General features: G+C 40.6%; 1 protein-coding gene across 1 annotated transcript; it reads left to right on the forward strand.

Moving 5' to 3' along the window:
* Positions 1 to 1,193: 1,193 nt before the first annotated feature.
* CENPI (centromere protein I) lies at positions 1,194 to 14,837 on the forward strand. The gene is made up of 20 exons (XM_009997073.1): positions 1,194 to 1,392; positions 2,189 to 2,326; positions 3,252 to 3,370; positions 4,382 to 4,489; positions 4,652 to 4,700; positions 4,991 to 5,037; positions 5,749 to 5,838; positions 7,284 to 7,412; positions 7,662 to 7,826; positions 8,067 to 8,187; positions 8,391 to 8,482; positions 8,788 to 8,905; positions 9,003 to 9,067; positions 9,507 to 9,604; positions 10,452 to 10,587; positions 11,147 to 11,271; positions 12,345 to 12,393; positions 12,489 to 12,722; positions 13,855 to 13,896; positions 14,706 to 14,837. The coding sequence occupies exons 1-20, from the start codon at positions 1,194 to 1,196 to the stop codon at positions 14,835 to 14,837; spliced, it is 2,256 nt and encodes a 751-aa protein (XP_009995375.1).
* The last annotated feature ends 212 nt before the right edge of the window (positions 14,838 to 15,049 follow it).

A 15,049-nucleotide genomic window follows, 5' to 3' on the forward strand; every position in this document is an offset into this window, starting at 1 on the left:
CCTGCACCTCCTGCGTGTCAGTCCAGCTCGTGTCAGTCTGACCCTGGCACAGTCACAATCAGGAACTGTCACTGTTTTGGAGCATCTTAGTTATTGTTAGTCACCCCCAAGCAAAGCATCTTTGTCAGAGTTCTGATGTGTTGATGTTTCCCTTCAGGACGTTCCACCTGCTCAGTTGATTTAATTTGTGAAGGTGAACGTTTATCATTCACCTTCAGAGAAGGTCTGGACGTAGCCAGAGATTTGTTCTTGATATGCTGCACAGGGAAGTTAGTGATAAACAAAACCTATAGAAAAATAGAGATGATCCTATCACCTTATGGAAGTGAGAGCTGAAAAGGGAGTAAGAAAATGATTCTGTTTTACCATGTCAGGGAAGCAAAAGGTAGGCTCCAGCAGGTGTAGGAAGTTGTAGCAACATTTGGTGGGTGAAAGGTGGATCTCCAGCACACTGAGGGGAAAATGCTACTCTCCAGGGTTGTATTTCACACAGAGCTAGGCAGTTTTGCACTGTTGGTGGCTCTTGTGCTTCACTTGAAAGTGTAGTGAGATGTCATCATTTTTTTAGTCCTAGCTGCTAGGTAGAAAAAATGCAGAAGCATTTAATTTTTGTGAACTAGGAAGATGAGTATTGTTATGACCCTCTAAAATCCATGCATTACCTTGCAGAAAATCCTGACCTGTTGGCTGATTATATTGGCACACACAGTACAAGTAATGAAACTGACAGTGCACAAAATAAATAAAATTGTTGATTGTGTTTTTTCTAATTTGCTATGTTAATTATTGATCAAAATATTAGTTAAGCTTTTATCAGATATTTAAAATACTGATTATTTTTTGTTTATGTTAATTTTTACTTGTGATTTATTTTTCTCTTCCTCTTTTTAATGAAAGAATTAATGGAATTTTGATACACTTGTCTGTCCATCTTCTGAGAATACTGCCTGATCTTTTTGAATCTAGCTGGCTCTAAATTCTTTCCTCCGAAGTTAACTCTGTTACATTTTGCAGCCTCCCTCTAAAATCTGTTTGTCAGGAAAATAACCTTTCCTTTTCTTGCAGGGAACCAGCTCTCTGATGTTCTTCAGTTCCTGGAGGCTGATCTGCTTTCTTGCCCCTCTGTAATGAAGGATTGGAACCCACATGACAAATGAGTAAAATTCTCCAGTTTCACGGGGGAGTCTGAAAAGATGCAACGAAGACGGACTTTGAAGTCCTCAGAGCAGACTCTGCAAGTTCACCATAAAAGTCAAACTGATCTCTCAGCATGGAGAAAAGGAGGGAGGACTGATTCAGAAAAAAATGCCCAGGATCATCAGCCTTGTAATGATCAGGAAAAAGAAAGGAACCCAGACTCCCTTGAGCAAGCCTTGAGCTACTTTGAGAAAGGTAAGAGCGCTTTTAAGGTTAGACCCAGGACTTCACCAAGCTGGTTGAAGGGTCTAGAGAGCAAGTCATACAAGGAACAGCTGAGGGAGCTGTGGATGTTTAGTTTGGAGGAGGCTGAGGGGAGACCTCATTGCTCTCTACAGAGGAGGTTGTAGGGAGGTGGGTGTTGGCCTCTTCTCCCAAGTGAGTAATGACAGGACCAGAGGAAATAGTCTGAAGTAGGGCCAGGGGAGGTTTAGACTGGACCTTAGGAAGAATTGCTTTATGGAAGGAGTGGTCAGGCACTGGAACAGCTGCCTAGAGAAGTGGTGGAGTCACCATCCCTGGAGGTGTTCAAGAAATGTGTAGATGTGGCACTTCAGGGCAGGCTCTAGTGGCTGACATTGTAGTTGGTATCTTTCTTGTGGGTGTTACTTGGTGGAGTGTTTGCAGTTTTGTTGAGTGGGGTTTTTTTTTTTGAGTGGTGTGTTGTATGGTGTCTTTGTTTGTTTGTTTTTGTTTGGGTTTTTCTGTGATGAAGGTTTGACTCTGTGATCTCGGAGATCCTTTCCAACCATTTTGTGATTCTCTGACTGAAAAGATAATAACTAAATCTCAACAACAACATAATCTGATTTTATGCTGATTCCCCTCCTTAATACCTAAGTAATATTTCCTCAATGTCTTAAAAGGTTATCCCCTTTATGCTGTTTTGTACAGAACCCAACAAATATATGTAGGGAGAGTTCATAGAAGTCTAAGTTGGATCATTTTCAGTTCAGAAGTTGTTTTACCCTGTTTTTTTTCTTTTCCCTAGTTCAAGACAATGTTCCCCTGAAGAAGAACAGTGCTCTGCAAAAACACTTGGCTGCTGTGGAAAGCATTGCCCAGCAAAGAGGGTTACCCCCTGAAGGATTTGATGTATTGCTAAACGTGGCACTTAGTGGCAAACTTGGTAAAACATTTGTACACTGTCTTCTGTGAATGTCTTTTTTCCCCCTCTCATCAAATCTGCAGGAGAGAACGTGTTAAGGGTGACTGTTTTGTTAGTTATTTTAGTGTAAAATTAATCTTTCTGGCATGTTTCAGTGTCATTTCTACGTTCACACTAAAAATAACCTCAGTCCTTGCTGCAGGGGAGTGATACCCAGAAAAATACTAGGGCTTGCTACTAATATTTTTGGAAAAGCATATTTCCTTTGTTAAGTATTGCAGGTGCCTGAAAGGTTTAAAGTGCATTCTGAGCAACCATTGTCTTTTCCTTGTTATAACTTTTTGTATGTTTCTTTTCCCCAAGATCAAAGTAAATGACCTGACACAATTGTGTTAGTGAACTTACTAAAACTGAAATTTCATGCTAGCAGTTGGTTCAGAGTTGTCAGTGCAGCCTGATGCTGCTTTCTGAGAAACTAGGGCCACCATTTACACTTCAAAGTAATGAAATATTATATGGAAAAAAAAAAAATCCCTAACTTTTCTCCTCCCTTCAACCCAAGAGGAGCACAGAGGAGTCTATCCCCATTATGCAGTTACTTCAGTGCTTTTCTTGATTGAAAATTACTAGCTTATCTCCAGAATACTGACCTGTATTGGTTGTTTAATATTACCAGAAATTTTTTGGTTGTCTTAACAAGAGTCAAAAAGCTATTTCAGTACTAAAATACTAGATATTCCATTTTCTTTCTTTAAGCTGGAAATACATATTTATAATTTTTGAGGTATAGTTAAGTCCCTACTAAATGCTTGGGTACTTCTTCATTGTTTTAGGCAATGAAACACTGAGTGGTTTGGTCCAGAGGAAATTTTGACCTAAGCTGCAAAACCACATCAAAGAGCCCCTGGTACATGAGCACCATCTTATTTAAAATTTTGTTTTCCAGCTGATACAGTAAATACTCGTTTGCTGAAGAGCCTGATTCCAGCCTCAGTAATACCAGAGAGTTCTGTGGTTACTTCTGTGTCTTGGCTCTGTGCCAGCAAGTGCTCAGGCAACATACAGGTAACTCAGGAATGTTTACAGTAGTTCTTGTTTCTGCACAGGAATAATGAGGGCAGATTATTTCCGGGGAGGGGGGAGGGGGGGCAAAAATCCTGGTTTTAATTTGCAAGGTTTTTACATAAGATACTGGCATTTAGGAAGATTGGCAGAGACACCCACAGCTGGAACACTTTTTGTGAGTGGAAATTTGCACTGTTCCTGCATGTCTTGTATCTGTAAGTTCCTCAGGAACGTTTTCTCCTCCAACATCTCAGTGGAATACTTCAAGCTATGTCAGGCATTCTTCCCCAGCCTCTGCAGGGTATCCCTTAGGTTCTGCATTCCTGAGCTGTGGCCACATCACTTTAGCAAAACAAGTCTTGTTTTGTCTTCCTGTACTCTGCACAAAGGTTTGCATCATGAGACATCCCTCAGCACCACATCTACACATCTTCTAAATACCTCCAGGGATGGTGACACAACCAGTTCCTTGGGCAACCTGTTCCAGTGCCTGACAACTCTTTCATTGGAAAAATTTGTCCTCATATCCAATCTAACCCCCCCAGCACAACTTAAGGCCAGTTTTTCTCATCCTATTGCTTGTTACTTAGGGGCAAAGCAACACCCACCTTGCTATAAAGTCCTGTCAGGTGCCCCCTGAGCCTTCTTTTCTCCAGACTGTTGACAGCCCCAGTTCTATCTGCTGCTTCTCTTAAGACTTGACCCTTCACCAGCTTTGTTGCTCTGCTTTGGACACGCCCCAGCACCTTAGTGTCTGTCTTCTCCTGAGGGGCCCTCAGATCCCATCTAGGAGTTAGCACACATTCAAAACTGAGCTGCTTTTTCCATTCTGATGTGGCAGTTAGTGCTCTGGGCAGATTTTTTTTCCACACTGTTCATCTGTAGCTATCTGGTTATCCTTGAGATTGGCATGTATCCTTAATGAATGTGTCTCTTAAGCTGGCTAGTGACTGGTCTGTCTTAGTTTTGTCCATCACTTAATGTAATATGATTTTTTTTTCTTATCTGCAGCTGCTTTTTGTAAGATGGCTGATCACAATGTTTGACTTCATTGATCACAAAGAACAGCTTCATGCCCTCTATGGTTTCTTCTTTTTCTTCCTGCAAGATGAGAAGATGGTAAGGAGAGCTGAAGAATGTATGGAATTGACAAAGTAAACCTAAATATTCCTCAGCAGTATGCATTTTAATGCTAGAAATTAGCCTGGAATAACTTTTAGTGTATGCTTGTTAAGCAGTCTGCACCAGCAGGGTCATTTGTTTGGTTCCTGTTCTTTGCAGTGCCCCTTTGTCTGCCACGTGCTCTACCTCCTGACCAGGAAAGAAAATGGTGAGTCTATCCAGTTGGATGAGATGGAATACCAGCTTGTTTCTTCTCTTCTTAGCTGGCACTGCCTTTTCTTCCAATGGAGCTAAGACAACACTAGCCAGTATATTGCTTTTAAGGCAAGGAAGCATGAATGGTAGCTCAGCCTGATTTGTGTAACACTTTTGGGATTGGATCCAATTGGTTCTGTTTGCTTTGTTGTGACTTTCTATAACAACAGCTATATTGCATTTTTGCTTCAATTTCTGATATAGTAGGATTTAAATCCATTATGTTCTTAATTGTATTTCCAGTCAAGCCTTTTCGGATCAGGAGGCTGCTTGACCTTCAAGCAAAAATGGTGAGTTTACTTCAAATCCTGTAGCTTTTGAACTGTGGCTGATAACATGACCTGTAAGACTGTCCTTTCAGGATGGAGAATAGTGGCTAGTGCCTCAGGACAGACTTAGACTTTGAATTCTAGGTTGTAATCATGGTAGCATCAAGGCTTGACTATCTTGCATGTGCATCCCTGATTTTGATTTGTGGTTTGTGACCACATGTAATGACATGCACATAGCCTTGTGTTTGGTGGATAGGTGTGGTAAAACCTTTGCAGCAAGGGGCTCTTTTAATTTTCTATTCATCTGACTTCTTCAAGTGATATCAAAAAATGACTGAGAAATATAAGATTGCAGATGACCTTACTTCACTTTTTGTAAGAAAAAACCCTATAGCTATAATGTGCTTTGGAGCATTTAGCCTGCAGAAGACTATTTTTCATACTTTTGATTGTTAAATTCCTTTTTATTAGAATTATGACTATAGGTTTCTTCTTTAATCCTTTCCTTATGGTATTTCATTGACACAGTTTCTGTTCTTTAATTTTCAATTGTTTATCTATGATTACATCCTGACATGTAGCTTTAGAAAGCTTTTAGTAATCACTGGAGTGTTTTTGGTTTTTTTGCTTCTAGAATACAGTATTGAGTAGCTATATTCTAAACATACCTCATTTTTATTCTTATTCTGGTTTATTCTTGTCCTTCAATACATCCAATTTATTTGACAGGGAATGCAGCCTCATCTTCAGGCTTTATTATCACTTTACAAAACCTTCTGTCCTGAGCTAGTGACCATAAACCTTCCTAGGAAAACTAAGGTAAGGAATTAGACTTACTCTATTTGGAACCAGTACTTATGATAGTATTTGTACCAAACTTTCCATTTAACCTGACTTAGTGGTCAAGGTTAATTCTATTTCTTCTTTTGAGTCAAATCAGGTTTAGATGAGGGATTCCTTGCCTAGTGTTTTGTTTCCTCTGCAGCACAATGAGATGATTTGGAATGGAATGGTGTCTACATTTATCCTTACAAGGATTTATTTCATCCTTCTTTTGGTGTTCTTGCTGGTTTTGACTTGTTTCACAAAATTATGCTCTTTCACCTGAGCTAAACAAGGCATTGTCCAAATTGCTGATTTTTATCAAGTACAAATAACATTAGAAGCCAGTATGCTACTTCCCACTTGGGAAGTCTGTCATACAGGAAAGAGAAAAATAGTGGAGAAAAATGTGGGAAGCTGATTTGTCAGAACCTCAAGGTAAGAGCAAAAAGTATGACTCTGCTTTTAGAGAGACCTCTATGTGTGCTTAGCCCTTTGACCACTTAGAATATATGTAGCAGAAACTGAACCTATAACAAAATATACCAGCAGGTGAGACCTAATGTTCTTTTGGTACTTCAATGGGATAGAAGTAAAGTTTGTTTGGTGGTGGTTTGGTTCTTTTTAGAAGAGACATTTAATTTCTATGTATGCAAGCTGCATTTCTATAAAAGAAAGATTGTTTTATTTCAACCTGCTATGTACTTAAATTGCTCTATAAATTTATATTTTGCATTATGTTGCACAGTCATCTGTTGAAGAGTTTGCATTTCTAGACATGCACATAAGTGAAGTAACTAACTAGCAACTGAAACCCAAATACACTTTCACCTGTTTTTATGAACACAGTGTAACTTGGATAATAAAATTACCTAGACCCAAACCCATCTGAATACTTTTGTGGTGGTTTGACACCTGATTAGGGTTTAAAGATTGATTGCAATTGAAGTGAAAGAAAAAAAAAAATGTTGGGTTCATTTTTCCATTTTTCTTTTTAGCTGTAGCATCTCCATTAATTTGAGAATTTTACTACAATTTATTCTGTTTGAAGATCACTGATGCTGAATTCAGGAACCTTTTCTAGTCACATGCATAAATATAACTTAGCTGTGTTTTGTTTTAATGTATACTTGAGGTTTACTCTATGAATTGATGATTGATCTGAATTAGGATTATAAATCAAAGTGTTAGGGATCCCTTCTGAGAAAGAGGACAACATTTCAGAAGGAAATAAAAGCACAACTGTTGAACTCTATGGTCAGAAGGTAATGAAAGTGAGGGATGATGCGAGTTCTGTGCTGTGAAAACCTTACCTCTTGGTCTGTTAAGCAGAGCTGACTGTGTATGTATCACTGTGGTGACATTTATCAAATAGGAACTGGTCTTTCTGTCACTTTGTCTGAGTTTGGCTTCTTTCATAGATGTCTGCTTGATGTTTTCAGACTTATTTCAAGAATGCAGAGGGCCCATGGAAAGCAGCACTCAACACAGTAAGGCAAAGAAACCAGGGGAAGTCTCCAGTATCCCAGTTGCTGTTTTTAGGCACAGCTCAACCTCAGTCACGAAAAAGGGTAGGTTATGGGCCTAAGGCAGACTCTAGGAGGTGCCAAGCAGCTGTTTCATTGTGAATATTGGTAAATCATGGCTCTTGAGCTTTATTTCAGCATGAAGGGTGGAGTGGCTGTATAGAAATGCAGCATTCCTGTGATAATCCAAGTCTGGATATCTTTTTTGCAGAACAGTGTCCTTATGGGAATACTGGTCACAAGTGCACATGATTGCATTGGAAACCAAGTCGTTGCTCTTTGTGTTTTCTACAGAAATGGAATACCCAGTTGGTTATACCTGCATGCAGCACAAACAAAAATGCTTTAGAAGAGGACAGGGCACAGAAGAGTGTTGATTTGTACAGTAGGAATGAGTCTTTCCCAGTGGAGCAGCTGCAGACCTTTTCTCAGCTCCTACAATATATCCACCATCTAGAGGTGAGTTTCAGGAAGGTTTTGGTAAATGTTTTGGGAGATCAATGGTTATTCCCCTATGCTGTTTTTATATGTGACTACTGAGTGGGCTACCTGGTCTGACAGAGCATCTAGTCATACCTGAGGAGTCCTGGAGATGGTCTTGTTGCCAGTAAAATTAGACAACTCAAATAGAATAAGATTCTCTGGCCATTTTCTGATGTAAATACTGAATAACTTTTTTCTTTATTATTTCTCTTGCAGTTTCCTTCCCAGATGGGTTCAGTGCTAACAAACCCTTTATTGCTTCACTACATGAATTGTGTCAAAGATGAATCTATTTACCTGAGGCTCTACTATTGGATGGGCCAGACTCTTCAGGAAGGTAGGAACTCAGTGCTACCTTGTAGGATAAGGAGGTAAAGGATGTCTGAGGCTTTTTACTTTTCAATAATGGTACTTGGCTCTTCAGATTTATAGTGATAATCACAATGTTAAAACAACTACTGGAGGAGAACTGAATTTTGTTTCTGATGGAATTTATTCTTGCTGTGCTCACTTTCACATACAATATTCTTTCCTGTTTAGAATGTACCTGGTGTGTGGCTGAGAATAGCAGATACGAAGAAGAATTCAAGGAGTTCCTTGAAACTGTCTACAAGACAGAGTGTTTCTTGCAGGTAAGTGCCTGTTCTGTGGAAACCAAGTGTTTCACAAGCTGTTTCCTTAAAGTACTTCTGGGACCTGTTTCCTGTAGTATCTCTGAGAGGTGACAGTGTCTCAAGTAACAAAACCACATATTCCTAGAGTGAGTCAGTATTCTGGACATGGCCTTGTTGTCTGCAGGAAAGATAACTTGAGAATGATCATCTGAATGTCCTGGTGAATTGTGTGGCAGGAAGGAGGTGTAAGCCTCTTTCTTTCTCCAGAGTGAACATGGCAAGGTGCAGGCAGAGGTTTTGAATGTTCATCATCTGCTTTGTAGGAGGGATTTTCTTCCTGTGAAGAGTTCCTGTATAGGAGCCTTCCTCTCTGGGATGGCTCCTGCTGCCAATCCCAGATCCTTAGACTTGTGAGTTGGATCCCTCTCAGCAGCTTCTCTGGTAGGTATTGTAGATCCTTTGGTGAGCCTTGACAGCATCAGATCTTGGGGGACAGAAGGTGTGCACAGATATCATGCTGCTTTCTTGTTTATTTCAGAAATGAAGTCACATCTCTATGATCCCCTGGCACAGCTGTTTTTCACATCATCCCTTTTCTTTAAGGTAAATTAACTGAGCACAATGTGCTTCTTGTTGATAATGTTATCTACACTTGTGTCAGGTGGAGCATTCTGAGGGGTTACATGGGGGACTTCTTCTGGTTAAGTCTGTACCCAAATGACAATAAAGTATATACTTACACTGTAACTTTGGGAATTTGAGTGCCTTTAAGATATATATAAATTTTTTACTGGGACATTATAAATAAAAAACCCTGATGCTACACAAGGTGAGTTGGTTTGTTTTGTTGCAATTTTAACTCTGTTTGAAATTCACATTCTCCAGGAAAAGTCATGTATACATTCAGCTCAAGGGAACATGCAATGATCTCACTGCTCTTTGTGATCCTGAGAATCTCATATATGTCAATTGTTGTGGCAGTTTCTGTTTGGTGTTATTCACTTAGTAAATTATCAGCCTGTTTTCCTTGTGCCTCTTGCAGTGCAGTGTTCTTGAGAGCCTGAAGGAGCTGCTGCAGAACTGGTTACGTTGGCACGTGGTTCATCTGGATTCAGAGTCTGACTCTGAAGTCTGTTCTTTGTAAGTTTGAAATAAATGCAGCACAGTGCTCTGGGCATTGCTCACAAGTGCATTTAGATATATATTGTAGCCCTGTTACCTAGCATAAAGACTGCCTAGAAGGTTGTTAATGTTGTCATGTTTCTGCTATAGTGTAAGCTTTCTTGTCAAACCTGTACTTTCTCTTTAAAAGTATTTCCTGTTGACACTGAAAATTGAAATCTCCAGAAGTCAAAATCCTTCAAACAGTGATAGCTGAGTCGTATTTGTAATAATGCAGCTTCTGGAGTAAGTCCAGAGAAGGCCATGAAGATGATCTGAGGGCTGGAGCAGTTCTCCATTGAAGACAGGCTGAGAGAGTTGGGGCTGTTCAGCCTGGAGAGGAGAAGGCTCCAGGGAGACCTTAGGGCACCTTCCAGTGCCTGAACAGGCTACAGGAAACCTGGGAAGGGAATTTTTACAAGGCCTTGTGGAAAAAGGACAATGGCTAATGGATTAAAACTGGAAGAGGGGAGATTTATGTTAGACATTGGAAGAAATTCTTTAGTGTGTGGGTAATGAGCCTCTGGCACAAGTTGCCCAGTGAAGTTTTGGATATCCCCTCCCTGGAAGTGTTCAAGGGCAGGTTGGATGGGGCTCTGAGCAGCCTGTTCTAGTGAGAGGTGTCCATGCCCATGCAGGGGGGTTGGTTCTAGATGATCTTTAAGGTCCTTTCCAACCCAAACCATTCCATGATTCTATGATGACCAAGAACAAATGCTTGTTGCTGAATGCCTGGGGGGCAGGAGGGTGAATTCAATTTCTGTTTTACCATTTGCCAAGGGGTGTGAGGTGTACATACTGATGTTGCATCATGTCACTGCTGCAGGAACACCACCCTTTCTGAACAGGTGAACGTAGTGGCTGAACTGATCCACTTTGTTGGGTGGATCTCCACTGCTGCCTTGCGCTTGGAAAATGATCACAGTTTCTTGCTGTACTTCATCCTGGATTTCTATGAGACTGTATGTATCCCCTTCATGTTGGCTTTCAAAATCCCAGTACTCTAACGCTGGTTGCATTTTTTTTTAAGCTGCAGCCATATCATCTTTTCTTAGAGCAAAGATTTATCATTTATTTATGCAATTCCAGCAAGGTCAAATAGAAAGATTTAATTTCCCAACTGGAAGAGAAGCATAGTTTGTTTGCCTTGCTGGTATCAGCAAACCAGGCTAGAAACAAGGTCAAGTCTAGCACAATCCAAGATACCTATGTTAGAATGATCTGAAAGATGAGGAAAAAAACCATCTGCTGCTTTTTTTCAGGCATCTGGGTAGATTTGGGAGAGCAAGTAACAATGTCAAAACATGATGTGCCTAAATGGTGGAATCAGAGACTGAGATAGGAGCTGATGAATATGTCTCATACTAAGAAGGAAGCAAATGGAATTGCTTCATCCTGTCCATTGCCTCCTTGGGGAAGTGGGTGGAGGTGGCTGGACTGCAGTGTCCTGTTTTGCTCTGAGATGCTTTGTGGTTTGCTAATGGCAGTGATAACCTGCCTGGGTTTGCTCTGTTGCTGCAGGTTTCTGACATGTATCTGGGGTACAACCTGCCTCTGTTGATAATGCCACCTGCTGGAGTTTTCTACCCAGCACTTCTCAGTATGGATTCTGTCAACCTGAACCAGCTCTGCTACATCATGTACAGGTACTGCACGGGGTATGGGCTCCAGGGATTCTGTCTTCTCTTTCAGTCTTTTGGAAAGGAAATTACTTTGGTGTAAAATGTGAAATCTACTTTTTCTTACCATGCAATGCAAAGCCAAAAGTTCCAGTTATGCCCAGTTTCATGATACAGAACTTCATAGCTGTAGCTCCTACGATTTTTTTAAATTTATTTTTGTGCCTGTTATCTAAAATAGCAGGATTCTGACCTCTTTTGTAGTATTATTTCTGCACCTGTGATAGGTGAAGGAAGAAGTTCTCATGTTGTTTTGAGAGATCTGAAGTCAGCCAGCTCCAATCACTTCTAGTTAACTGGACAACTTCTCACTTGTGGGCTTTGACCACTAGGCTTGAGCTTTTCTTTGCTGATTTTGTAAGGTGCTGAGTAGGAATCATTTCTGCCACCTCCAGACTCAGCTGGAATTTGGGATTGCCCCGTGCTGCTGGTGGACCCAAAGACAGCACGATTTAGCTCCCTGCAAGGATCCACCAGCACGGCTGCTGTTCTTGGCCTTGTTAGTTCCAGTGGTTGCATTTGAGAAGAAGAGTAGCCAGTTGTTGATGCTGGCATGGGAGAAACCATGTAGCTTTTTCTCTAAGGAGTCTGCAGGGTAATTAACACGACAGGATGGTCTCTGGGGAAAGATAGAAGCTAGTGCTTATTATATGGAACAACTGTCAAGTTGCATTACTTCCAGTGGCTTCTGTTCCTCTGCTTGTGAATGGAAGTCTCCCTTCTTAAAAATACACTACAATTTCCCACTGGTTTTAAGACTGAATGTGAATTCTTGCATATTGCCTTTATGAAGCTCATGTCTTCAACTTTTAAGAGATTAACAATATGGGGTGTCTCCCTCTTGCCTGTAAAAGGGTGGGTCTATGCTAAGTGATAAAGACCCTTTGAATTATTTTTCTTGTCTGCTTTTTACCAGTAAAGTTCAATGATCTCTCTCAGGGAGTAAATAAGCTTTCTTAATATACATTCCTCTAGCTTTTTTCAACATTGGTGGAAAGTAAACATTGACAGGCACCTAACTTTCCCTTTTGGGTTTTTAGGTATCGAGCCAACTTGGTGGCTGCCAAAGAAAATGAGCGGAGTAAAAAGGTACTGTGGACAATTCCTGTGTGCTGGAATGGACTGGAGGGAGCACAAAACTGCTTTGAGGATACTATGTATTGCTTTGTTTTCTTGTCCCTCAGAAAATACTGCAATTCAAGTTCAGTAGCCAGACATACAAAGAGTACAACCAGTACATAACAGCCATGGTGGGTTGTCTGTGGACATCCAGTGCATTCCAAAGTGATATTCATCCTCAAGGCCTTCGTATGGATGATGAACTGCTGAAGAAAACTGCGGTGAAGGATTTCAAAACCAGCTTAAACATTGTCAACCACCCAGCCATGATGGGCTATGCTGCCCTCTTCCTGAAGCAGGTAATGCTGTAGGCCAACATCTGGGCCATTAGAAGCACCAGATGTTCTGTCTTGACAGTTTCCATAGGGAAATGTCTCTCAGGGTCCTGGCTGACTTGTAGTCAATTGAGCTTTCAAATCTGGTGTGGAATTCTGTGTTTGTGTTAGGTCAGGGACATAATTTGAATAATCTTTGTTTGCATGGTATGAGAGCATGAATGTAACAGTTCTAGATGTGAATTTCTGCTTATGATAATTTTGATTATAGAACTAAAAGTGCTAAATCATGAAATAAGTGATCAATCAGCACAAGCTTCCCAACAGTGCATCCTGCCCCCCAAAATGCAGAGCGTGACCCAAACATTTGTGAGAAACACTGGCAGTTTCTTATTGCTGATTAAACCCCCATGTTGTCTCTGCCAGAGGAGGTTATTTTATTTTTGTTATATACAACTTATTTTCCTTGACCTTCTTCCTCTTGTAGCAGAATTAGTTTGTTCATCCCTTTTGTTTAGATCCTTTCCATTCTGAGGCTTCTGATTCTTTTGTAAGTAAAAACCACAACCAAACAACTAAACAAGAAAACCTGAAAACAAACAACCCAAAACCTGGTGGAGATTGTTGGCCTTCTTCCCACTGCAGAACCAAGAAGGAGATTTTGCTATCACAGATGTAATATATTTGATATTTTTTTCCTGTGTCTTAAGACAAGAAAAAACACTTGGCTGCAGTGCCATCTTCAGCACTTCAGTGCTGAGCACCAGAGGGCACTGCTCTGCTGCACACTCGGAGAACACAAGCAATGCTCTCAATGTCTCTAGGTTCTTTCCTCTTGCTCTTTTTCATTGTTGGGAATTATCTATCTAATGTTTTGAAGAGACAGCTTTTACATTGTAGGGTGACAATAGCCCTACCTATAATATTGCCTGTTGGCTTTCAGTTAAGCTGCAGCACAGGGCAGGGGGGTCTCCACCTTACCTTGCCACTTGTGGGCACAGTAGGATTCTGGAAGTCCATTGTAAACCATGATTAAAAATCTCTGAATTTCTTTGCATGCCTGTAACTTCTGATTTAGAAGGGGACTAAGCAGAGGCCCAGCAACTGAACATACTTTTTATCTGACTTGATACTCTTCTTATTCCCTCTCCTTAAGGCTTGGCCAGAAGATATCACCTTCAACTTCAGTTTAATTAAGGTAAGATTTCTTGCTTCAATGAAGTGAAAACAGGCAATTTTCAGAAGCTGTGTAGAAAAGAATGATGTGATAATCTTCAACAATTCCACAAGTGCTGTACAAAAATTTGGAAAGGGGAAGATTCCAGCTGTAGACTTTGGTTCAATCTCTTAACAGGGCCAAACAGGACACCTGACAAGTTATTTATCTAGTCATCTGTGGGTAGTGGGCTGAGATGTTTAAATATTCCCTCCATGAGTCAGAGCAGAATCAAGACAAGGCTGCTTTTATTATTCTCTACAAACTCCATAAGAAGTTCTGTTTCTGGTGTACTTGATGCAGAATTTCTGTTCTCATTTGTAATATTAAGTTTCTGAGATGGATGTGTAGCCTTGTTAGAGCTTTGAACAAGGATCCTCCACTGAGCAAGTATAGAGGCAATTTGTTTCCTTTCCTGTATCCCAGGCCACTTCAAACCTGGTCTGGAGAAGCCACCATTAGTGATGGAAGGAAGGCTTTTCATATCCATGTTCATTTGGTTCCTGACATCTTCACTGTTGATCCAATAGCCAATGCTCCTTTTAGAACAAAGATTTATAAACATCTTCAGTATTAAAAGAAAATAACTGTCACATTCAAGCTAAGAATGTGTGATACTTAAGTGAAAAATTTGGGCATTTGGGAGCAGCATGTGACCCTGTATCCTGTGGGTATTTACAGGCTAGGATGCATGTTGCCAAACTGTGTTTAGTTGCAGGCCCTTTCAGATTGATCTGAGAAAGAGACAAAGCTCTGTCCAGCACATCTAACTATTTTGTCTGTTTGTATAGGGAAGAAAGTGGAACTGGTATCTGGAATATCTCTACACACAAGGTTTAAAGGGCCTGAAGGTCTTTATTGAAAGCAGCATCAATCGTGTTTCCCAGGCCTCCCACAGTAAAGCAGGAGATGTGCAGGTGTGACCCTGGGACTCACTGGAGCCTTTTTATCATCTGGAACAGGAAAGAAGAATATAATAGACTGTGTCACTAATTCTTCCTTCCTGAGAGGAAAGAAACAGCAATTCTCCATGTCTGCCATTTTGTACTGATGTCTGTTTTAGGAAAGTGAAGACATAGAAGCAATGCTGAGGCTGGCTTGGGTCACTAACACTGAACCCCCTCTTGTCCCTGCT

The sequence above is a fragment of the Chaetura pelagica genome, unplaced genomic scaffold (genome assembly GCF_000747805.2).
Source record: "Chaetura pelagica isolate M959 unplaced genomic scaffold, ChaPel_1.0 scaffold344, whole genome shotgun sequence".
NCBI lineage: Eukaryota > Metazoa > Chordata > Aves > Apodiformes > Apodidae > Chaetura > Chaetura pelagica.